The sequence below is a fragment of the Oxyura jamaicensis genome, chromosome 2, assembly GCF_011077185.1.
Source record: "Oxyura jamaicensis isolate SHBP4307 breed ruddy duck chromosome 2, BPBGC_Ojam_1.0, whole genome shotgun sequence".
NCBI lineage: Eukaryota > Metazoa > Chordata > Aves > Anseriformes > Anatidae > Oxyura > Oxyura jamaicensis.
The window spans coordinates 151936470-151962615 of NC_048894.1; the positions used below are offsets into that span (position 1 = coordinate 151936470).

The window sequence follows — 26146 nt, forward strand, 5'->3', positions numbered from 1 at the left end:
GTATCAGTCTACACTGAAAAGAAGCCTGGAATTGAATTACTTGGTGTCAAGTTACTGATCAGAAAGGTTGGCAAGTTCTCAGATGTGACCACTTCATGCATTCCCTAGAAAATCTAGTTGAAACTTTAATGTGGTATTTGACAAATAATGAAGTACATAACTCTTGCCCTGTTTGATATAATACTTGAAATATGCAAAAACTATTTGTTCCTATAGGACAATAGTAGGTAGACTATACTGTTTTCTGTTCAGTAATCCAGGTGCCAAAACAAGCAACCTCATCATTGCTGTGCTCAAATACAGTAATGCTCAAAGAAGTAGTCTAGAGAAGATGGTTTGTGTTGGAAGGGACCTTAAAGATCATCTAGTGTCAACCTCCCTTCAATGGGCAGGGACACCTCCCACCAGACCAGGTTGCCCAAAGCCCCATCCAGTCTGGCCGTGAACACTGCCAGGGATGGGGCATCCACAGCTTCTCTAGGGAACCTGTTCCAGAGCCTCACTACCCTCTGAGTAAAATATTTATTTCTTGTGTCTATTCTAACTCCTACCCTGTTGTAGTTTAAAATATCACTCATTGTCCTATCATTTCAGGCCTTAATAGAGAGTCTCTTTCAAACTTTAAGTACTGAAAGGCTGCAGTGAATACTCCCCAAAGCATATTATTCTCTAGACTAAACAACCCCAACCCTCTACCGTAGGAGAGGTGTTCCAGCCTTCTGATCATCTTTATGGCCCTCCTCTGGACCTGCTCTAACAAGTCCATGTCTGTCATATGCTGGGGGCCCCGGAGCTGGATAAAGTATTCCAGGTGGAGTCACATGGAAGTGGAGTAAAGGGGGGCAGAATCACCTCCCTCAACTTGCTGGCCACACTTCTTGTTTATTCTCTTGGAATGCATCCATCACACTACTTCAGTGAGAAAATAAGAAATATTTGAGGACTGCAGTGAAACTAAGATGGAAATATTGGCAAAAAAATCTTGCTCATGTTGAATATTGGAACAAACCTGTTTCTAAAGACCTTTTAAGAAACTTTCCATTGTGTTGTTTCTCTGTAGTGTCTTCTATGTGGAACTAGTGTGCTTGGTGGGGGAGTTTTCTCCCTTATGCTGACATTCCTGTATGTGGATAGAAAGTGCTGAGGCCTATTCTGTGGATTACTAGGCACAGTGTTAGGTAAACTGATAATATTCTGATATTTTAGCAAATGTGATTGTTTGAAATGGAAATATATTTGGAAATAATAAAAGAAACTTTAACACTTGTATTATGTTTAAAATGAGAAGATAGAGAAACAACTCTAACTCTTTTCTGCTCTTCTAGGAGGAAGAGTTGAGAAAAAGTGGAGAGGCAAAATACTTCCACCTAAATGATGACTTGCATGTTTTAATTGAAGTTTTTGCTCCACCAGCAGAAGCATATGCCAGAATGGGACATGCATTGGAAGAAATCAAGAAGTTTCTCATCCCTGTTAGTATTTTTTTGTTCCTTTTGATCCAAGTAACAGTTTTGCAGAACAGTCAATTCATAGTTTGATCTTACTGTTCGCTGAAGTCCTTATCCTAATATTTTGATACTCCCAAGAAAAATCCACTTTTAATTCATGTGTACTGTGATCTTTTTCTATAGAAAGGTCACTGGAGTGAGTTAAAACTGTTTTCTCCAGATTTTTAGTCTCTAAAATCAACTTACTGTATGATATTGGTCAGGTCATGTTGCTTCATTCTCTTTACCTTGAAAAACCTTCAAAGGAGTGATGTGTGTAAGTCCTTTACTTTTAATATGACAACTACTATATGAATGCATAACTGTCCAGATGAACACTCATGCCATGATAATAAGAGCCATGTTATTCATGTTAACTGGTCATGTACAAAATATTTAAGCTCAAAAAATATTAATATGTGTAAAATATGGAAATCTTTACAAAACAAAGCTTGGGCACTTGAGGTAGTGTTAACTGTGTGCAGAGGTCCTAACTATCAATTCCACAGTGAATGTTGTATTTATTGGTTATCAAATGAACAAATGCGAAAAGCAAAGCATGCTCAAGGTATAGTGATTTTTGTTTTCTTTTTATAAGGTGCTGATAACACTATACAAGTGGTGTTATTGATTAGTATCAGATCTGGAAATGTGAGACTTCAGTAAGGGAACTTGGCTAAGGTGTATACCTCTGAGTGACAGTAGCACACATGTTGAATAAGTTGGTATAGGTGTGCAAGAATCAGTTGGGTGTGTGTTCCTTTATCAGTTGGGTGTGTGTTCCTACAGCCCTTTAGAAGCACAGCTGCAATTTCTATTTTAGTGTGAAGCAGTTGGTGCTCATGACCTGACAACACTAGTATATATATATTGGGAGTTTTATATTGCACTAGCCTAGATCCATGAAACTGGAAGTCCCAAGTGACTCAAGTTGACTGTATGCTCCTTGGCTGTTTGTTCTGACTTGCTTCTTTCTGAATGAAAACTAGTTTCATATGAAAAAGTGCCCTGAGTTGGAGGAACATGACCATGGGAACAAACACGCAGCTAACTCTGAACTTGTGTGGGATTCGTTGGATGCATTTAAGTTTGTGGAGCCCAATTCACCCCAGAGTACTCAAAGAGCTGGCTGATGTCATGAGATATCTCTAAATTTTTCAACATTCTTGGGAATACAGAACTTATGAGGAGTGGCTGAGGGAACTGTCGCTGTTTAGTCTTGAGGGGCTCAGAGGAGACTTTATTGCTCTCTACAACAAAAGGAAGCTGTGGGGAGCTATGGGTTGGCCTCTTCTCACAGATACCTAATGATGGACTAGAGGGAAGGGCCTCCAGTTATTTGTGTCAAGGGAGGTTTAGGTTGGAAATGAGGAGACATTTCTTCGAGCGGTTGGGCATTGGAATGGGTTGCCCAGGGAGATGGTGGAGTCCACTGTTCCTGGGGCTGTTAAAGAAAAGGTTGGACTTGGTTCTTAGGGATATTGTTTAGTGGGTGACATTGGTGATAGCTGGACCTGATGATCTTGGAGGTCTTTTCCAACCCTTATGATTCCATGAATTGGGAGAGTTCCCAGTCAACTGGAAGCAAGTAAATGTTGGCCACATTTCAAGAAGGGCAAGAAAGAATACCCTGGCCTGTCAGCCTTGTCTCAGTGCCTGGTAAAATTATGGAGAAGATTATTGTGGGAGTTACTGAGAAACACCTGAAAGGCAATGAGGACACTGGTGACAGCCAATGTGGTCACAAAGAGAATTTCCTTTTATGACAAGATTACCTGCCTGGTTGGATGAGGGAAGCCAGCTGATGCGATCACTTTAAATTTCAGTAAATTTTCAGTTTTGATGCTGTTTCTCACAGTATCCTTCTGTATAAAATTTCCAGCCTATATCTAGATGAAATGCTAGATATTCCAAAATATGAACTAATGCATGGCAAGCAGTGATAATCAGGAGTTTCACTTAAGACTATATCCTGATGCAAAATATAGTATAAAATATGTGCATTTTAAGATAAAGACCAAAGGAACGTACTGAGTTTCCAGAGCAAGAAGAGGATCGGGGGAATCTCATCAATGTCCATAAATACCTGGAGGGAAGGTACAAAGAGGACAGAGCCAGGCTCTTTTCAGTGGTGCTCAAAGTTTATAACAAGAGTCAATGGGAACAAACTGAAGCACATGAGGATCTGTCTGAACATCAGGAAGAACTTATTTACTGTATGTGTGATGGAGCACTGAAATAAATTGCTCAGAGGTTGTGGAGTCTGTCTTGTTGGAGACAGTCAAAAGCCATCTGGACATCGTCCTGGACAACCTGCTGTAGGTGTCTGTGCTTGAGCAGGGGAGTTGGACCAGATGGCCTCCAGAGTTCCCTTCCAACCATTCAACCATTGTGTGAATGTGATTTATCTTCTCTTAATTCTAAATCAAACATTACAACATAACTTTGTTGACAAGTTCAAAATAGCTTTTCTTTTTGATGTATATGAGAGGTAAATAAACATACCGCTGTTGAGACATCTGAACTGATTATGTAGGGACACATAGCAGAACTTATAGGAATGCTAGACTGTCATGTTGGTTACTGTATTTACATGATTCATGATTGTGCGAAGCCTTAAATATCTTTTCAGGAAGAGATAAGGGAGTTGCATTGTCCAGTATAGTGAGCAAACATCTGTTTTTAGGTGAAAATGCACACACTTTGACAAATGCATTTTACATTCACTGGAAATCAGGATGTATGTCTGGTTCCCACATGATCTTATTTCTTCATTGAGCTTAGTTCACCTAATGTCGTAATAAATGTTTATCAAAATCTAGTCATTACTGTACTACTATTAAGCCAGCAGAATTAGTCTGATAATGAGCAATTCAATTTATTGGTTAGACACTTTTCCTACTCACTTTCTTTGATTGCTGCCTTTATTGTACTGAGCTGAACTGCATAATCTCCTCTGAAATATGAGATCAAATCAACACTGTCTTAATTTCCCTTTGGCTTTTCAAATGTAATCTTATCACAATGGTTCTAAATGCTGTAATCTCTTCTGCCCCTTCCTTGCAGCAGTAACTCCATGAAGCAATAAGGACCGGCTTTGTATCCTCTAGAAATAATATTGGGTTAAGTGCAGCCAAATGCAATTTGGTTTTATTTCCTGGAAGATCTGCTGTGGCTTTCTTAGCAAACTATCAGTTTTCTTTGAAGTGAGTCCTGCTCTCACTACCTGACCTTAATTTGTGTTCTTTACAGTACAAGCTAACTATGCCTTCTAACACTAGATGCTGATCCTGATTCATGAACATTGTGGAAGTTTTTCAGTTTCCAAATCAGGCTGAATATACAATCACATTTGATGCTAGAGTGTAAAATACAAAACATCCTTGTAGCTGAGTAAAGCAAAAATGCTACAGTCTTCTCTAATGTTTCTCTAATCTTTCTGGATCCACAAACAAGCACCCTTACTCATCCTTGCTTGAAGGTCAGCAGCTGCAGCAGTGTAAAACTGAAAGCAAGACGTAAAAGCTTCTGACACAATTTTTTTTGGCTGTGCTTATCAAGTTGCATCGATTCTTACCTGCCTTTTGTTACATTCTACTTTAGATTAGACAGTCCGTTTAGTCTCTGGCAAGAGACTCTCTGCCTGTTAGACTGCTAGATTGGTGGGTGTTGTGCTTGGCATTAATCCATCCCAGAATGCATTCTGTCCCATGGACAAAAAGCTGGATATTTCCCCTTCAACCTTGCCCTGCTGCCTTCCCTCTTCCCCTCACCCAACCCTGTGTGCAGTGGGAGTAGTGGCTGATTCACCAGAGGGCTGTGCTGCTGTCCAGAGGGACTTGGACATGATCAAGAATTGGGCAGTCAAGAATCTCATGGACTTTAACAGAAAGTGCCAAGTCCTGCACCTGGGGACATCCTCCATGTTCAGAGAATCTTCTCAAGAAAGACTAGAGGGATATTGTCTGGAAAATGACAACCTTTGCTTGTTTCAAGTTCACCAGCAGCATCTGACTGAAATGCATTTGACCATTGCCTCTGCATAAACTCTAAAGGGGAAGAGTGCGATCTGAGGGCTTTCCATGTCCATCAAAGTGTAGAAAAGGGATGATTGTCTCCTCAATTTGAAATCACAATGTTTTTCAGCAGGGTATTCATAAATTGACCATCTGTTAGCTTTAATTAAAGAATCCATTTTAGTCTAATGGATTAACACTGTTGCTTATCATGGCTACTTTTATTGTTATTTCCTTGTACAGGCCCATCAATTTGTATCCTCCCGCTGCTTCTGGCATTTGTGATAAGGACCCTCTCTTCTGATGTGTGCAATTACATGATGGAGTCCTTGTCTGTAACTAATGCTGCTGGTATGTCTAATAGTATGCTGCAAGAAAAGGAGAAAGCACTGGGAAGGAAAAGGACCCAACAGGCTTAGGTTGCCACTATACATGTCTTTAGGAAAATAAATTAATATCAAATAATGACGAAAGGTATTTTGGTAGGAGTCTAATTCTGAGGAGGATGTCTTGTGGAGAAGTTATCAAGGTCGTCTCTGAAGTATGCTATGTCAGAACATTGTTAGCTGAATATTGTGTGTTTGTGGTACAGTTTTAACAGTTCATTAACGTTTTATTTCAAGATCAAAATTCTTTACTCTGTACTTTGCATATTTTTTTAAAAAAAAATTGTTGCCAGCTCTGGTCTAAAAACAAAGTACAAAGAAAGTGTTTCTGTTTAGTAGTTAGTCAGAACAGTGCTCATTGCCTCTTTCTGGTCTACTCCTTGTGGTGGTGTAACTGTGCTGGGTCCAAGCTCTATTTTATAATTGAATCTTTTTCAAAAATCTTCAGATAGATAGTTTGGAACAGCATAATTGAATCAGTCTTCTAGGCTTTTTCTTCCTCTTCTTTGCTGCTTGGTTGCAGATGTTAAATAGAAAATGATCTCAAAGGGGCAGTTGTGAGTTTCAGGGCCTACTTGAAAAAAAGGCAAAATGTTTGACTAGTGCCACATTTTCTTAATTTAGTCGGTATCTTCATAAATGGCATCTAAAGGAAAAAAATGGCATCTAAAGGAAAACTTTGGTATCTGTGGAAGTCTAGGGGAAGGAATGTTTCAAGCATAATTGATCTCTGAATTCATAGAAGTATTAATCTTCCAATAATCTTTCAATGCAATGTTTCGGAATGAGTTGTCTGCCTCATGTTTTTTGGTGCCTTTATAGTGCGTAAGTGTAATAAATCAGATTTCTGATAGGAAGTAAAGATCTTTTATTTCATAAACGAATTGTAAGTTTCATAAAAATTGTAAAGTAGGTAGTACTTTAGACAAACTCCCATTCTTTGAAATGGGTATACTTGCAGAAGATGAGTGTTTTTATCAGAAGCATTGGCTTACTTCATTCTTATTAGAGGACCTATCAGTATTTTGATACTTACTGTTTATGTATAGATGCTGAATAAAGCATTCTTTGATTCACCCTGACTGTCTGACAGATTCATTCTCTGGCTCATTTTAAGTGTGGGGGGGAAGTGACAGGAAAATATGCTCTAAAGAGTTCATTACAGTATTTATTTTACTCCTGTGATATGCCAGTTTTGGAGGATGTCTCAAGGTCCCTTGAAAAGACTTGTGCATATTTGAGAAGTACCCTGTTAATACCATGTAAATTACTTCAAATTACTTCAAACTTTAACTTTCTTTTCTGTAGATGTTGGGCGAAGGTTTGTACAGAATAAGAAACAAATCATATGTCTTTGGCTTGCTCACTCTTGCATAATGTAGAACTGAAGATTTTGGAACTCTTTTTTTTGAGATAAGAGTGCACATTTGTAGTGAACAAATTTCATGTTTATTTTCTCCTTAACTCCTGAATTTAAGTGTGGGTGTATAATTTATTCCTTGTTCATGAGGGCTGTTCTCAACAGTACATTCTTCTGTACTAGTTTACAATGCAAGGCAGTAGATCTTTCCTGCTTTTAATGGGCTAGCCACCTGAAACAACTAAAGACTAGATCTCAGCTCAGAATATGGGACCTTGTTTTTTATAATTTTTTTCTCCTATTACCTTACAGTATTTTAACTTTGTCATTTTAAGTGGTAAAGGTATCTGGAGGTAATCAGTGGGAAAAAAATATGACCTGAGCAAAAATTGCAATCAATACCTAGAATTCTTTTAGAAAAACTTTGACTGAACAATATGCCTGTAACATTCTTCTGTTTATTGAACTTTTCAATGGGATGTTTGGATTCTTTCGCTTATGAGGAAGCCTTTTTAGGAGCAGCATTTGCTGATTCTACTTTGTATAGTGATTGAACAATTTGTTTTCTCTACCTCTGTTATAGGACTACAATGATGAAATCAGACAGGCACAGCTTCAAGAATTAACATATTTAAATGGTGGTTCAGAAAATGCAGAAGTTCCAGTAGTTCGTGGAAAACCATCTATTCGTGCAAGAGGAGTACCGGTTCCTGCTTTGTCCAGGTAAATATCTCAGTTGCAGTGGTCTTTCATTTGAATGTGTATATTTTAAGCTTATTCTTTCAAACATTAACAAATAACAATAAAAAACTCAAAGTACAGTAGTAAGAAGTGTGAAATAAAGATCCCAAAATAAGAACAAAGGGGAATGATCTTGACTCTTCAAAGCCAGTCTAATAAGTTTAGACTGAACTAAGAATTAACAATGCACTAACATTTGTTATGAAACTTGGAATTTACAGTTTAAGAAACACTATGCATCATAAAAGATGTTCAGTCTTACTCTGAGCACTTGCATGACTGCTAACTTTCAGCTGCTCTTTAGGGGCATGTAGAGGCTACATCATGACCCTGTGGAGTTCACAGCTTTTGAAAAACTGCTAAAAACTGTCCTCCCTTTACTTAGGAATTTCATAGTGATTTCTCTAGAATAATATATAATACAGTAATACATAATAACAGACATTCCTTTTTGCTGTGCTGTAGTGGACTTTCAGGTTTGTGATAAAAAGTGTTATAGTAATGTAGAAATGTTTTGGAGATAGATTTCAGGTTTCAGCTTATCTCAGTGGAACATCTTTCATTAAATGGCTTTGTTTGATTCAGGAATAGACAAGTTTACTGCTTCTTTTGCTTTATTTTTCTTGACACAGGAGATCTCTTATTTTTACTCTAGCCTCCCCTATCTTCATTGAATACTGAGATGACAGCTTCAACTCCTTTGAGTGTTGAAGTGTGAAAACAAAACTAAATAAAGTGCATAACACTTTGTTACAGTACAGAAAGATTGTGACTGCAGCAGCTAAGTGTAACAGTTTTCTCTGGTAAACTGTTCTCCTTCAGCTGTAGCTATATTTCTTTATCAATGCAAGCTTGAAACTAACATTTCAGCTTTTAAAATTTCAAAATAATGTTCTGAAGTGTTTTAGCCCAGATTAAGCATGTTAGACTTCAGCTAAATATCTTGTTTTCAATTTTTCCATAGATGCCTGTAACAGGTCTACTACAGATGCTGTCAGGGCTTGGTACAGACACTTGCAGTTCTATTTTGTGGTTTTGTTTCTCATGTGTCCTTAAGCTAGTATTTTTGTGATACAGAAGATGGTTATTGTTTACTCTGATCTTGCATCCTTACCTATCACTAAAGTTCCTCATAGGTAATTTCCACTACTAATTATGCAGTACATGTGTTAACTTTTTCTGAGTATTAAAATTCTCACATATGCTTCCATAATCTGGATTTCAAATTAATTTTTCAAACATGCATGTAAGACATGCATGCTATGTAGCTCAGTCATTTGTAGTTCATTGCACTGGCATATTCTTGAAGGCTCTTCAGGGTAAATTTAAATATTAGCATTTGACTAGGAGATGACAGCTAAAAATTGGTTTTGTCCACTCTATTTTCATATATGATCTAGAGAAAACCGTAAGGCTGTTGGTTTATGTCCTTACTTTAAGGATTCTCTTAAATTTTAGGTCTTTTTCCCCTCAGAAATTGAAGTTCTCCTGTAACATAAAAGATTCCTTGAGTGAGATTTAAAATGTCATTGCTACTGAGATACTACAGCTGTTGGGATAAGATCTCAAACTGAGTTCTAATGCTCTGATTCTTTTTAGCACAGACTGACTTCAGTGAGTAATATTTTCATTAGAGGAAGGCTTTGTCTTATGATGAGACAATTTAGATAACAAGCATCCTTGAAACCTGTAGGAGAGACTGAAGCAAAGCTTTCATATTAAGAAATTGTACTTGAATATCTTCAAAGTAGTCAGCAGTCTGAGGAGACGGGAAAAATTAAGTCTACAAAACTCAATCTTAATCTATTTGTAATCTGCTGAATATTTGTAAGGTATCAGCCTTTGATACTTGACATATCCCAATGAGGATGTGATAAGTGTTAGAGTTCACAAGCCTTTCTATATTACATTATTCCTGAACAGTTTCTCTTAAATACTAATTTATGCCTTTTCTTACTCCTTATCAGACATCTTGAAACGGGAGATAATACATCTTAACAAGTGCCTTCTTTTAAGATGACTTATGTTCAGCTCCATACAAAAATTTCATTTAAAGTTGATTCATTTGTTGTGCTTTCATACAAATTTCTTGCTTGTACACAGGTATTCCTGTATATGGTAAGTAAACTCTTAGTGGTTGTGGTTTGGCATAACTTTTATTCCAGTGTTTCTGGATTGCTCAAGACTTCTTTGCATTGATTTTTTTAATGACTCTACAGCCAAGTAATATTCTGGAGATGTGAGGGGAGATCACTGAAGCTGGGCTTAGACTTGCTTCTTTCCATCTACTGCTGAATCATTTCATATTTTTTCTTCCCTCCTAATACTGTTAGATATGATGACCTTCAGATGCATCACAACGTTTCTGCCATTTTCTGTGGGGATTATGCTGAACATCAACTTTTTATTAAGTATTACTTGCCTTCTCTGACAAAACAAGACAGATCTTCCCTCAGGTTTATCAATTGAAAACAATTTCTCATAAAGCCAACATGTAGGAATTAACCAATAAAAGAAATAGCTAAATATCTGTATTCCTGGATGAATTTGCATGTTCTTTATTTTGTTCTATTTACTTTTGATTTTTGTGTATACAGGGTTAGGACCCTGTCATTCCATCTAGGGACAAATAAAGCTATTGCAGAAGTTGTAGGCTAGAATTTGCTGTTGTCTATATTAAAAGTAATACAAGGTGATGTGGATCACTGCTGTAACGTGTTCGCTTCAATTGTCCTTTGTTAGTCACTTTATCAAAGTGAAGTCATTCCTTATATACTGTCTAGAATAAGCCAGATTATTTTTGAAGAATAGCTTATTTTTGGGAACACAGATAATATTCTCCAAAAGCATCTGTAAATGTTGATAAAGCCAGGTATGTTCAGTGTCTATTTAATATTGTGATAAATCCCCTATTTATCAAAAAACCCACTACCCTCTGAAACTTGTATGTATTGCTACTTGACACAAGAATGTGAAATAACTTGCATGGGAGTGTTTGCTTCAGCAGTGATTCACATTTTTTAAAAAAAGAGCTTCAAGATCATAAAGTCCATCCATCAACTTCTCCTGTCAAGTCCATCATTAAATCACATCCCTCAGTGCCACATCCCCATCTCTTAACCACTTCCAGGGGTGGGGACCCCACTACTTCCCAGGGCAGCCTGTCCCAATGCTTGACCACCCCATCTGTAAAGAAATTCTTCATGCCTTAAGCATTCTTGGCTTCCTGGGTACGCTGCATTGCTCATGATGGCCAGCACCCCCAGTCCTTTTCTGTTAGGCAGCTTTCCAGCCACTCTTCCTCTAGCCTATACCGCTGCCTAGAGTAGTTATTACCAAAGTGCAGGACCAAGCACTTAACCTTGCTGAATACAAGTGCAGTTGGTCTGCCCGTTGATCCAGTCTATCCTGCTCCCCCTGCAAAGCCTTCCTCCTCTCAAGCAGTTAAAAGATACAGTGATGAAAAGGTGGGAAGTGGAGCTCTCTCTGTGATGGACACCTGGATGTTGAAGTGTTCAATAGCTTGGTACTCACACTTTAAAATAATATAGCAGATGTATACTATAAAAATAAGCAAAAATATCTGCTTGAGCGACATTGACTATGCTCAAAGAAGGAAAACACCTCAATCTGTTAAAATTTGTTAGTTCACTGAATAGGTGAAAATACTGCAGATGTATGGAATTATAAATGTTAAAATTAAAGAATTCAAAGTATTAAAGTGTTATGGAACTGGTCCTAAATATATGGAGAAAATATATCTAAAGAAAATATATCCAAAGCAAAGTGTTTACATCAGGAGAGGGACATCTCTCACCAATTATCATCATGGGCAGAACAGACAATATAGGGAGACTTATATAATTTATTGCCTATCACTAACAGATAGTGAGAGACTAAACTCACTGGAACAGTGAAGCTAAAAACAAACCAAAACCATCCCCATCACCACTTTCGCCCATCCACCCTTGTTTATCTCCTTCCCTGAGCAAAGGAATGGGGGTTGCAGTCAGCCTGATGCTTCATCTCTGCTGCTCCCTCACGGTCCCTCTCTGCCCCTGATCCCCGTGGGGTTCCTCCCATGGGATGCCGTCCTTCCCGACAGGCAGCAGCTCTTCAAGAACTGCTCCCACACAGCTCTGTCCCATGGGGTCCATCCATGGGCCGCAGCCTCCTCCAGGCCACATCCACCTGCTCCACAGGGGGCTCCTCCACAGGCTGCAGCATGGAGATCTGCCACAGAAGCTGCTCCTGCAGCCCCCTCCCCCCCAAAAAGCTTGCAGCATAAACCAAATACACCCACGTGCTAAGTCAAAAATCAAGAGATTAATAAATTACAAAATTCAATGCTTAGTTAATATTTTAACTGTTTGCAATGAGGTGCACTTCAGGATTAGCGTATAGTGATTTTATGTAATTACTGTTCTATGACACTGTAGCACAGTAACGTTTTTTTTGTGAAAGACCTGTTCTTTCCTTCTTCAATTTATTTATGACAGCAGATTGAGAAGACTGCTTTGTAGAAATTGCTTCACATTTGATTTGTAATTTTTTTCCTCATACTAAATTGCAAGTATAAATAATAAAACACTAGTATGGGAGGAAGGTTCAGCTTCCAACAAAATAGTTTACATGACATAATTTTCAAGGGATGTGACATGATTTAATTTAAATTATTTTCATGCACTATTCTGATACAGATTAGTGTGTAGAGAAAAAAAAAAAGTTACTACATTTTGCTTTACTTGGTCTTGTCCCAGGGAACAAGATTGAAAGACTTTTTTTCACTGCAGAGTGTAAGTTAATTACTAAACTCCAGGAGTAAAAGTAATTCTTAATTTAGCATCTAGATTCACTTGGCCCAATTAAATGGTCAGGTTGAATTTCCTTCACTGAATTCACCGCTGCCAGACTAATGCATTCTGGAAAATCAAAACCCAACTGATAATAAAGGTGGAACAAAGAAGTGTTTTCTGCCATAACTGTAGTAATCTATTTTAGGTCAGTAAAGTGTTTCTTTGAGAGTAAGTCCCAGTGGTCCCAAGTACACAGACCATTGCTTTTTCTTTAAAATTTGTCTAGAGGTCACGATCATAGCAACTGGTTGCAGTCTAGGTTTTTGATGTGCGTTTAACTATTAACTATTTAACTATTACAGATTGTTTAGTAGAAAATAAACTTAATAGGTACTTAAAGAGTAGGATTGCCATCATCAGAGGAACTCATGGGATTCTGGTTAGCATACTAATATAAGATTCAAGAGTAGAATTTTTCTCATAAATATAGCGAAATACAAGCATTTTTTGTCTCGTGGAGTACTTGTGTTTTTGCAGTATCATAAATTTGAGAAATCACAAACAACAAACATTTTATTTCAGGTGTCCTGAAAATACGACAAACACATTTGTCTACCATAGTGCTTAAGTACTTGGCGTATCTGCAGTATTACAAATCTGAGGGACTGCAGGCAATGACCATTTTATTTCAGGTGTCCTGAAAATAAGACACATTAACCCTGTTTCAGAGTTCATATACTGTCAAAGCATACAAACAGTTTGAAGACATGGAGAGTCAAGTGTCCATTTGTGTACACCATTAGCCTGGATATTACTGGCAATCTCAATATTGTAAAAGATGTTCATATCGGCATTGGAGCAAAGAAGATATTCAAAATACTTCTGAAAGGGTATGAGGCAGTATGCTACTGAGGAGGGAAAACAGAAGGGCAAAAGTTGCTTGTATTTCTAAATCCAATGAGCAGGTGGTCAAAGCTGACATCACAGGCTTACAAAATGAGTTTTGGTAAAGTACGTCTTTCAAGGTTTGGAGATAATGCTCTGTATCCTTTAGAAGGGAAACAGATATTTTCTTCTGTAACAAAGAAATGGTGGAAGGATTAAGGAGAAGGCTAAAAGGCAAAAAAAAAAAAGTGTTGATTAAAATTAGATTCAGAAGCATTCTGAATGAGTATTAATATATCCTTTTTCTTTCTCAAAAGGAAAACATATTTTCAGTAATTTTTCTGCTTGTAATGAAACCATGGATTATATACATTGACTAAAGCTGTGGGTCAAGACTGTTTAATAGTAATTTGAACAATTGTGCTACAATTTTAATGAAAATACAGATTTGGTACCTAATTGCTGATGTTTCAGAAACTTTCAAAATCTACTTTTCCAAACTTTCAATTAATATGAAAAAATATCTAGTTTTTGAAGGATTTTCATTATCTTGAAATTTTGATGTCACATAAAATTTTCAAGACAAATAGTTTTATGTAATTAAAAAAAAAAAAGGCTATATTTTAAGTGTTGTTCGTAAAGAAAAAATACAGTCTGTAGGTCATATGCAAAGACAAGGATATTTGGTGATGACAGCTGAAATTTGGTGTACAGAATGATGTCCTCAGTCATAAAAGCAGCAAGCAGCGAAAAAGACTTGGGCAAACTAGAAGCCGTTATGAATTTGATTTGATGGTAAAATATCTCTGTGAAGTGATGGAACAAAGCTGCTTTTGTTTGAATGAAATACCTGTAAAAGGGTGAATTTAAATTTTACCAGATGCAGGTAGGTTTTTGATGGTTGTTGTTTAAAAAGAGTAGAGAAAAGGACCTCTATGCAGTTTCTGCAGGAAATTGCAAAGCAGATGACTGGTACCCCTCAGTTGTTGATTAGGGGAGGAAAAGAGCAGGAAAAAAAAAATTATGAGATCAAAAAAATGTGTTTGGATCAGAAATGGTAGACACAGCACGGAATATGTGGAGAAGTTCTTTAGGAAATCTAGCTGAAAAGTCGTTAGTTATCCATTGGGAGTGTTCTAATACGTTCTGTGTATTTGCACACCAATAAATGTCTAGAGTATAAACGGAAGAAGAAAGATAATTAGCACATAAAATAAACTTAGAAATGGAAGTAGAGTGGGCTACATTTAAGTATGTGTGAGCGTAGCTTTTACTTAAAAACACAAAACTAGAGAACTACATAAATAAAAATAAGTGTTTTGGAAAAATAATAGGCAAGATGGATCAGAATTCAAGTGTGGTAGGAATAACTAATGCATAGATGAAAGATGGGCATCTTTAAAAGGATGTATTGGGAATAATCAGCCATTGGGCCATCTGTTTTGCCCATAGCAGATGTCTGCTGTGTAGCTGTAAGATTGAGATGACTTAGAGGAGTCATCACATTGTTGAGGGATGTCAGAGTCAATAAGAAGGGCTTCTGTGAATACTTAAGTAGCAAAAGGAAGACTAAGGAAAATGTGGCCCTACTGCTGAGTGGAACCGAGTGAGACACACACAAAAAAGAAAAAGGCTAAGATCCCTAATGCTTTTTCAGCCTCAGTCTTTACTAGTAAGAGTGGTCTTCAGAAATCCAGGGACCCAAAATGAAGAGGAAGACATACCCTTGGTAGAAGAGGATCAGGTTAGAAAGTAGTTCAGCAAAACAGATGTAAGTTCAAGGGCACTGATGGGATGCATCTACAAGTATTAAGGGAGCTGCAGGTACCCATGCAAGGCCAGCCTCAGTGTTTGAACGATCGTGGCAACTAGGATAGATGCTTGAGGAATGGAGGAGACAGTCAGCCTCATCTCAGTCCCTGGGAAAGTTGATGGAGCAACTAATCCTGACTAATCCATTTCCAGACACAAGAAGGGAAGATTAGTCAGTATTACAGATTTCATGCAGGGAAGGTCATGCGTGGCCAACTTGATGCAACAAAGTGACCAACCAGCCTGGTAGATGAAGATAAAGCAGTGGATATTGTGGCTTCAGTAAGGCCTTTGTGGCCTTACTCTTTGTGGGCTTCAGTAAGGCCTTTGAAATTGTCCCCTAAAACATCCTCATAGGGAAGCTGTTGGTGTCTGGGTTGAATGGACAGACAGTAGGGTGGGTTGAAACAGCCAGGCCCTGAGTGTGCTGATGAGTGTTGCAAAATCCAGATGGAGACCAGCAGTGAGCAATGTACCTCAGGGATTATTATTAGGTCCAGTCCTGTTTAATGCCCCCACTAATGGTCTGGGTAATGGGTAAAACTGTACCTCAGCAAGTCTGGGGACAACACAGCAGTTGGAGGAGTGGTGGGTACACCAGAGGGCCATGCTGCCATCCAGAGGGATCTGGACAGGCTGGGGAAATGGCTGATAGGAACCTAATGAAGTTCAACAGTTGTGAAGTTCAGCACCTGGAGAGAAACAGCCCCAGGCACCAGTACGTGCTTGGGCCCACCCAGCTGGAAAGCAGCTGTGTGGAAAAGGACTTGGGGATCACGATGAATACCAAGTTGAATGTGAGTCGGTAGTGTGCCCTTGCTCCTAAGAAGGCAGGTGGTATCCAGACTGCATTAGGCAAAGTATTGCCCACAGGTGAAGAGAGGTGATCCTTCCCTTGTGCTCAGCACAGGAGAGGACACAGCTGGAGTACTGGGTACAGTGCTGGGTTCCCCACTGTAGGAGATATGTGGACATAGTGTAGAGAGTCCAACAAAGGGCCAGGAGGATGATTGAAGGGACTGGAGCATCTCCTATGAGGAAAGGCTGAAGGAGATGAGACTGTTCAGCCTGGAGGAAAGAAGGCTTGAAGAGGGAGCTTATCAATGTATATACATACCTGAAGGGAAGGTGCAAAGAAAATTGAGCCAGGCTCTCCTTATCGACAGGAAAACTTCAATGGGAACAAACTGAAAAACAGCAGGCTCCCTCTGAACGTCAGGGAACACTTCACATTGTGTGCGTGACGGAGTACTGGCACAGGTTGCCCAGAGAAATCATGAAGTCTCCCTTCTTGGAGATCCTTAAAAGCTGTCAGGATGGGGTCTATGCAGCTGGCTCTAGGTGGCCCCTGCTTGAGGAGGGGGATTGGACAGGATGACCTCCAGAGGGGTCCCTTCCAACACCAAACATTCTGTGATTCTGTGATCACATTTTGTAGGATCAGTCATAGTGACTGAGACCTTAAAGCAATCTGGTTTAATTTCTCCTACTTGATGTGCCCTGTTTCTTACATAGGGAATGACAGGTGAATAATTCCTTTTATATCTTTTCCACTGCATTGATGTTTCTGTTATATTTTATCAAAGTATGTTGTCCTCAGTTGTCCTTTGTAGCCTGAAGTGCCTTAATCTACTTAATTGTTTCTTATATAAAGGTTGTTCTATACTGTGGGTTATCATAGTTTCTGATGTTCTTCCAGTTTTTATGCCCTTTAAAAATGAGAAAACAGAATCATAAAGATACATAGTAGTATTACAGCTCTATTTATTCTCTTTTTATATTTTCTATTTTTTTTATTGTCCTGAATACTGGGCCAATCTTAATTATGAATGTTCTGTGGGTAGGAATAGCTCAGAACCTATTACTTTGTCTGATGTTAGAATATATACACACACACACTCCTACCTGCACCCTCCTCCAGTTTTCTGCTTTGAATTTTGTTTGCTATTTTCCTTTCCTTTCCTTGACATTCAGTTTGGCATTCAGCTCCAGATTAAAGAGCTAGGCATCTGAATTCATATTACATTTTAAAAAGAGATAGTACAATTACTTTTACTTCGTCTTTTTGTTCTGTAACTTGTTTTTAAGGCAGCTGGCCACACCATACTGTGCATTCCCAATAAGAAAAGGTTGTAGCATGAGAACCTTGTCCAGTCTTTCTTGATTGTATAGCCAAAAAAATGGATGTTATAGATACATACCTTAGCAATATTTACTGTTGTTTTGGCCTTCAGACTCTTGGCAACTTTCCTGATTTCAGGGTGTTTGAAAGATTTCTAGCTATTCTAGGCTTTTTACAAATGCCTTAAATTATCTGAGCTGCTTTTGTGAGTGTTTTAAACTTATTTTATTAGTGCCTCATGTTCAAAGATGGGTTCAGCTTTTTAAGTTATACCTGTTTAAATACCTCTTGCCATGCTGTCCTAGTTTTACTGAGCTCCTTTTGCCTTCTCTCATTTTTTATTTTTTGACAGTTGTGTATTTGGCGTGACTTCCCTTGGGATATTCTTGAATGTCTTCCCATACTGCATATACACGTTTTACTCTTAAATGTATCTTTTTAAACATAATTTATATCGTGATATAAATTAATTTTTCAAATTCATTTTCCAAATTGTGCAATACCAGAACTGTGTTGTTTTTTGTGAAGGTAGGCAAAGGTTCCCCTTCAAGTGGTTCCTCAATAGTATGAGTCAGTTTCTGCTCGTTGCTCCTGCCAGCCAAGCATTAGTTCCTTGATACTAAAGTTTTTTAGTTTCTAAAAATTGTATCTTACCATCACACCCTGATATGACATTGGCTCAATCTGCATGGTGTTAACTCTCCTGTTTTTGTCTTTCTTGTCTCTGCACCGTTCTGTAGTCTCCCGCAGCACAGTGCAGTAATCATCCGAGTGGTGTAAGACAGTACTACGCTTCTCAGATTGTTTGTGCTTCCTTTAAGAACTCCTGAAGAAAACGGGATATAAATGGTCTCCTAAGACAGGAGAAGTATGGTTTCCAACCATCACCACACCAATCCTATTAACTTTTTTGAAATGCAGAAAAGCCCTTTTCATCCTGTGTATCTGATGTTATACTACCTCTTCAAGAGTAAACCTATGCTGCTCAAAAAATCATTTTTCCTCCCTCAAACATTTTTCCATGTTTTTCAGCATGTCCAATTTCCTGCTGCTTTCACTTGTACCGTAGCTAAAGGATGCCATGGAGAAAATTACGGCTTGTGATTCTTGAGTCTTTTTACTGATTTTTATTTTTTTACTTGGTATTGACTATTGTCTATGCCAATAGGCTCGTTTCCCTTTCTTTGGCTTCACTTGGAAAGTGTCACATTTGCTATTTCTTTATATTACTTCAGCAGGCTGTGTCTGGGAACATCTCTGCTCACCCCTGCCCCCACTACAATGAAGTCAAATAAGCAGCTGGTACCCTGTCCTGAGGAGGCATTCTACAGATTAGCCAAAACCAAGTAATAAGCACAGTTTTAAATCACTTACTCTCTAGGCTTGTTTAAAATACTTTGTGACTGTGTTTTGATCAGTAATTAGAAGCAATTAGATACTGGTTGTAGAAAGTGTTTACATTTCTGTACTCTTTCATCGCTGATGCACTTTATCAAATACTAATAATCTCTGCTAAATTTATTATATTTTTTCTGATAAATTAATAAAAATATATCTCAGTTGAAATACGAGACCTCAAGAGATTTGGGTCTTATTCTGTACTATTGCTTGAGATGGAAATTTCTACTGAAATCAAGACACAATATTTTTACTCAGCTACTACTTTGGAAATTATTTAGATGACGGCTTGATATGTAGAGAAGGTTGTGAAGAATTTGTGCTTGTTCATTTTCTTCTATGTAACTGCTACATTAGACTGATGGTATGACTTCCTCAAAGCAAGTCTATATGCCTACAGAGCAGTCATTTAAATTCAATTATAGGCAGTGAGGGAAAATGGACTCCTTTAAAAAGGAGATGTCTATTAACAATATTTTAGACATCCTGTTTAAAAGTGTATAATTGATGAAAGCTTCACACAAGTTGTGCCTGTGGGTCTCTCCCTTTATTACAGGGAGGCAGGAGGGAACTCTACCTGAAAATGGATCCAATATTTCTGAAAACTGTCCCTGTTTAGGTCTCAGATTTTTTACATTCATATATTAAGTGTTCAAATTAATGGATTGCAGATTAACCTTTATTATTCTTTTAGAAGTTTAAAAAAAACCTATGTATACATTGCTATTTCACACCTTTAAATACATACAGAACATGAGGTTATGCCCAATTAATCACCCTGCACATTTATTATGTGTTTGAATGTTTCCTGCGGAAACCTCTTCTTTAGGAAAAAAAAAAAAAAAAAAGAAAAAAAAAGGAAGAAAATGTATTTATCCTGACCTGTTTGATCTCTTACGTGCAATGTGATCTTTGGATTGCATTTAGGAGGTTGCTCAGGATCAGAAGGGAGTTGCAGCTGATTCCTCTGTGCAGGATTTGAGTATAATGTGTCCTGACAGATTCAAATTAACCTGATATTCTATGACTGTGATTTCACATACTATATATCAAATTGTAGCGAAGATGACTGATTCCAGCAAATTGGTTTGGGTGTCTCTGTGTATACGACCAGCAAAAAAGAATGGCTGAAGCTAGTAAGAAGTTCATCACTGAATCATACATGTCTCGTTTTTATCTTTCAGTATTTATGGCTTAATGTGTATAATTGGATTCAAACGTACAGAAAAATGCCAAACTAAAATTGCTCTTTCATAGGGTTTTTGTCTGGCTGTAGCAGAACAAAATTGTCTTATGTGAGGGAGGGGGCTGTTAAAAGGGATGCCAGGGGGGTGTTATTTAATGTTAAGTGATCTGTGTATTCACAGGGGCCGTGGAGGAGTGCCTCCGCCGTCAGCAGGAGTACCAAGAGGGGCACCAGCACCCAGAGGAGTGCCTCCTAGTAGAGGACCAGTCAGTCGTAGCCGTGGACTTCTAGCACCCAGAGCGAGAGGGGTACCTCCACCTGCAGGCTACCGGCCCCTTCCACCACCTCCAGCACAGGAGACTTACGGTGAATATGTAAGTCGAGCTGTTTTCAGAGCTGTTGACGTGAACCGTATTGATTTTTGGAAGGATAAGCCTAACTATCACTTCAGAACTATCACTTCAGAACTCAGTAGAATTTCTTTAATTAGTACCTAATTAAGTCTTGCTCTGAGAATTTATGGAGAATGTGCTAATCTCATTACCTTCTTAGACTTGAACTGTTTCAAATCACTAATACTTCAGGTTATATGTGCTATCATAAAGACATTTGCAGTGCATTTGGCAAAATATTTATGTAGCTCTTAAGCATATTAGGTTTCTGCTTTAAAAATCTGAAAAATCACGCTGTCAGTAGATCTTTAATTCTGAACTGAGAATAATGTTCTACTCTTTAGCCTAGAGCCATATTTATAGGCATAGTGCAGTTCAACGATTAGACAATTAAAATACTTTTATGAAAGCTTCAGAATTGATCCAAGAATTTTAACAATCATACAGTGCGTCTCAATAAGCCTTACATTTTTGTCTTGATTTCACTGCAATAAAAATTAAACATATAAAAATATTTTGTACGACTGAAAATTACAGATGGCTATGAATTATATGAATTGTATGAATTTAATTTATACTGAACTAACGGAGCAGTAGAATAAAGAAGCTTATAAAATCAAAACTATAGTCATAAAAATGGATTGTCTTACAGAAAACATTTTCAAGGACAAAACTTTTGATGTTTTTATATATCTTAAAGCTTTGTGTGTACTTTTTACAGCCAGGTCTGTTGTCCAGACTTTGTATCTTTTTATTCAAACTAGCAAAAAAGGAGCTCGTGAGATTCAGAAAAAGTTTTTCCTATTCAGATGTCTTCTTTTCTCTCAAAACCTTTCTTCCACCTATCCCCTCCCTTACCACATTTTCTTACCTATCCTCTCCCTTACCACAAAATCTTACCACATTTTCCCCCCACAAAAGCTCCAAATCAAATCTCAGCCATTGTCCATTTGATCAGAAACATAAAGTTCAATGTAACATTGCTTTATGGAGATACAAGTTTAATGTCTTTAGCATGAACATTTTTGTACATACCTGAACAATAAAGGAGATTCTAATGTAGTTTATTAATGTTATGAGAATCCGTATTTGAACAGCATGTTTAAATGTCCCTTGGTTATACCTGACTTGACTGATCAAGGTGGGCAAGCAGGTGGTTATTTCATGATGCTTTTAAAGCATTTAGTACTGGTAGTTCTTTCAAATCAATCTAGCCTTTTTCCATAGCATATGCAGTAGAATGGATGTTGATATGGTAGAAAGTAAACCTTAGTAACTTCAAACTTCTAAATACGTGCTTATAGCATATAGCAAAGACATGTATGGCATGAATGTCCAAAAGTGTCTTGAATCTGTATCCTGACATAGGCTTCTCTCCTGAGATAATAATCAGAAAATACCACTAAAATGAAAAACAGTGCTACACTATAGAACTGCTAAAAAGAACATTCTCTAAAACTGGATCACTTACATTCCAAACAAGATATCTGAACCAGGATAAATATATTATGCTGTAATTGATGAAGCTGTGCAAAAGGGACCATTTTAAAATTAGCATGTTTTGTGTCTTCATGAGCTTTGCTACAAAACTCTTTCTAGGACATGAACCATTAGGGTATTGTATGTTAGGTGTTAAAGCCTGATACTGTTTCCACCTGCCCAGTTGTAGCATACAATCAAAGTACCAAAACTGTATATTTTATTGATTTAGGTAACATGGTAAAAGTCATTAGTAATATTTTTGTCCTTGCTTACTAATTGGTGGTTGGCTGTGTCTAAGTATCAAGTGCTGTTTTGCAAACTCAATATCCAAGGAGGGCGAGGTGTCACAATTTGCTGAGATGTCAATAGAATGACAACATCCATGAGAAAGGAGGTATTATAACATGTTATATTAAGCGGCATCTGTGGCATATAGTTTCTGAGCTACAGAGACCAGGATATCTGGAGAAGTTACAGAGCAGCATTTGAAACTTTTCCATTGAACACTGGAATGTTTGCAAGGATTCATGAAGGTTTTAATTCCTATAGGCTTACAAGCCTCTACTTTGTGCTTGTTAAAATAGTGTGCAAATATGCAAGTTTAGAAAGAAGCAAACAATATTCTGGATGGAAGCCTTCAACCACTTGCTTCTGTAATTATGTAATCTAAGATGATGCAGGACTTCCAGTACATAAAATCCTTGCCCTTTTCCTCTGGCATACTGTTATGTACATGAAGTGACAGAAAATGAGGCCATTATTAACTCACATAAACAGCTTCCGCTTTCAGTCACTCCCTTTGGCAATCTCTTTCCGTAGTCCTGAACACCTGTCAGACCAACGAATCTTTAACATCTAAGAGTAATCTACTCACTTCTGCCTCTTGCCTATCGTTATGTGGCCCCCCCCCCCCCCCCCTTTTTTTTTTTCTTAAGATGTTACTTTGAAAAACCACCAAAATGGAAGATAGTTACTGTTGTCTGAAAAAACAGAAGGGTTAATTCTGGAGGAAGAATCTTACACTGGGAAAATCATGCCAGAGGCAAAAAGTAATTCATTTGAATGTAGATGCATTTTAACAAGGGCTCAGGATCAACAGAAATAAGTGATCATTTCTATCCCGTGTTTTGAGCCCATAAGGAAGTTGTCCAGAACGTAACTGTTACAGAAGGCTCTACACAGAAGTAGACTGTATCCATCCATCAGTCAGCTTTTTCAGATGTCTGTAATGCTGGCTCTGGATGCTTGATGTGGCCTTTTCTGCTGAAGTCACACAACGTACTGGACTAGCAGCAGTACCTGCACATTTTTTCCAGTTCAGTATGCCTAGTTTTCCCACTTCACTTTTGCAAGTCTTGCTTATATATCTCATTCAGCCACACAACCCATTCCTCCTAGGACTTTACAATATTGCTAGTACCATGATAAAGTGTTTGAAGCTACTAAACCACAGCTCCTTACTGTTTCCTGTTAAGATTTTTTTTTAACAGCTGTAGCATCAGCTTGGATGGTAGGAAAAAATCCAGCATCTGCAGCCAGCCAGCTTTATAATCACCGTTCTAACCTCACTGCTCTGGTGTGATAAACTTTCTCCAACAGCTAATATGCCTCCCATTTTTGCATCTTCGACTGCTTGAGTCAGGAGGAAGCCTAGTATGAGATGGAAACATGGCCAGGATTATTTTTATAATACTTGGATAAGGAAAAACATATGAGATGGTTGCTAGATTTATTGAAGCACTTGCGGATAGTCTCAGGGACACTGTTCTCTTAATTAAGAGAGTGTTTCTATACTTACTGAATCAAACGTGTGCAATAGATAAAAGTCAAAATATTTTTCATGCATTCTTAAACTGACAATTTAGTCCATTAAGATAAGGAACAGAAATTGTATTTAACTACTACCTGGAGATTTTAATCTTTTCCATAATTTTCAATATGCAAGAAATAAGTAACAATATGCTAGCAATTCACTACTTTTTTTTTTTTTTTTTTTAGTGTTGACTCCTTGATCAATATTCAGGCAAAGAGAGGTTAGAACATAACTGTTCAATCTCAATTGCTGTCTAGTAGCAGTTTCTGCTTTTTGCTTCTTCTTGTCGTCTCTACCAGCTTTAAACCTTTTTTTTTTTTTTTTTTTTTCCAAATTAGTAATACAGCGATGGGACTGAAGCTTTTTAAGATTAGATTTTTATTCACTCCTGCTCTTGTTTCACAGAAGGGTTTTTCAAATATTCTCTAAGTATTTCAATTCTGTACTCTGTGGGAACATATTTGTTATGATGCCGTGTTGAGTCCTATTTTGACTGATTATATGTTTTAAATGAAATGTGAGATTTATCTGAGCTGATAATCAGATGTTAGGCATTAAGGACTGGACTTTTAACATAGATTGTTTAAAGTAAAATGAATTCTTGTGTCAGTGTGGAACTGAAAAATAACTGCAATTGAGCAAGTTATGGTCAAGACTTGCTTCAGCAGTACTTCAGAAAACAATCAGTTCTAAATGTTCCTCCTAGTGTGTGTGTGTGAAGTGGTGGCAGAGCTTTAGTTCTGTTTCTGGATGTTTATTGATGTTTTCTTGTGTTCAGACAAGGGTTACCTAAAGCAGCGACCACGTGTATAATGTCTAGCAGTGTTTAAATTAGAGTGCTTCAATGAAATTGCTTTCTGTAATAGGAAATTGAATTATGATGGAACATATACCAGTAAGAGACCTAGGGAGCCTTTCTAATGTTAGGTAAATTGTAACTTGAAAAAGAACATTATGAACAATTTACAATTACATGTCAAGGTTTGTTGATGTGAAGATACAGGCTTCTTCAAAGGATGAACAAAACAGTTGGATGTATAACAGATACTAATAACAAACTTCAAGATCTAAACTTTGTGCTTAGTTATCATTTGATTCTGTAATATCCTAAAGCTTAGAGATTCTTAAATTTCTAAGTTTATAGTTACTGAAGCATATATTTGTGGATATTTCCAGAAATACTTTGTTTTTACTGGTAGACAAAGCATCGTTTTCTGCCTTAATTCAGATTTAAGATTGTAGTTCTCATACTAAGTCTATTCCACTTAAACTACATATACTGTAAGATATACGCGCCAAAATGGTATGAGACTACGCTCATACTATTCCCCATGAGAAATGGTGAAGATCCAAAAGACATCACTGTAATGTGCTGGATAACAAGATGCTACCCAAAAAACGATCAGATGGGATGCTGTATGTCACGCTTATTTGTAAGCTTGGTATTTCTCCAGTATCGGAAGGTCCTAGGTTTAGACTCTCCTTGCAGGTATTCACATTCCCTCAGTTCTCTCTGAAAAGCATGTGCTAACCATCAGGCTAATGGCTGTCCTGGCATTCTCAGGGTCAGGAGCTGTGGTTTCCATCCTTTCCATTCTGGAAGGAATTCTTAGAACTTTGTGCAAAGCTTAAAGGGAAGGAAGGGGTGAGGTTGGTTTGCTGACAAGTGATGTGTGGCTGGATGGCTAAGAACAGAAGTCTACACTCCATTTCACAATCCAGTGATTAATATAAAATGCTCATGAATGAAGGAATGAATGCAAGGTCTTATTTCTTGCAGGTGAGAGCACATTCAGCTGAATAACCTTCAGCCTATTGTTTAGTGCATCTTCTTAGAAAGTTCGTTCAAATTCTCTCAGACTTGATGTCGAGCATTCAGCTTTAATTCTGCAGATGCTGATTATTGGTTGTAATTCATAAAGTCCCATTTCCTTTGTGTGAGGAAAATGCCAAATGCAATGGATGCATTTAGGGCTATGGACTCTGAGCAGAGAGGAAAATAGTTGAGTTCCTAAAGAACTGTTTACCACAAATGTAGAACCATAGAACAGGAAAGGACCTACAAGGATCATCAAGTCCATCTCCTGGCTCCACACAGGGCAATCTGAGAGGTAAAATCTAGTCAGAGACTTAAATCTAAGTGCGTTGTCTAAATGCTTCTTGAACACTGACAGGACTGAGGCCACAATCTGTGTTTTTCATACCTTCAGTGTTACCACTCATCTCATTATGTTAGGTGGCTTCAGTCCCTGCTGGGTGTCTTAGTATCA

General features: G+C 37.8%; 1 protein-coding gene and 1 long non-coding RNA gene across 5 annotated transcripts in view; both read left to right on the forward strand.

Annotated features, from left to right (window-relative positions):
* KHDRBS3 (KH RNA binding domain containing, signal transduction associated 3) overlaps positions 1–26146 on the forward strand; it is a 93937-nt gene that overhangs the window by 39675 nt on the left and 28116 nt on the right. For 2 of the 4 annotated variants that reach the window (XR_004748273.1, XM_035317988.1), the window contains exons 4-7: positions 1326–1472; positions 7833–7972; positions 18841–18951; positions 20371–20563. Coding sequence is in view for 3 of the 4 variants with exons in the window: in XM_035317988.1 (XP_035173879.1) it covers positions 1326–1472; positions 7833–7972; positions 18841–18951; positions 20371–20563 (591 nt within the window). In the remaining variant the exon portion in view is untranslated. The remainder of the gene's footprint in view (positions 1–1325; positions 1473–7832; positions 7973–18840; positions 18952–20370; positions 20564–26146) is intronic. The other 2 variants (XM_035317989.1, XM_035317990.1) reach the window with 2 other exon arrangements.
* LOC118162063 lies at positions 12565–14999 on the forward strand. The gene is made up of 2 exons (XR_004748274.1): positions 12565–12943; positions 13016–14999. It is a non-coding gene; the product is annotated as an uncharacterized LOC118162063 (long non-coding RNA).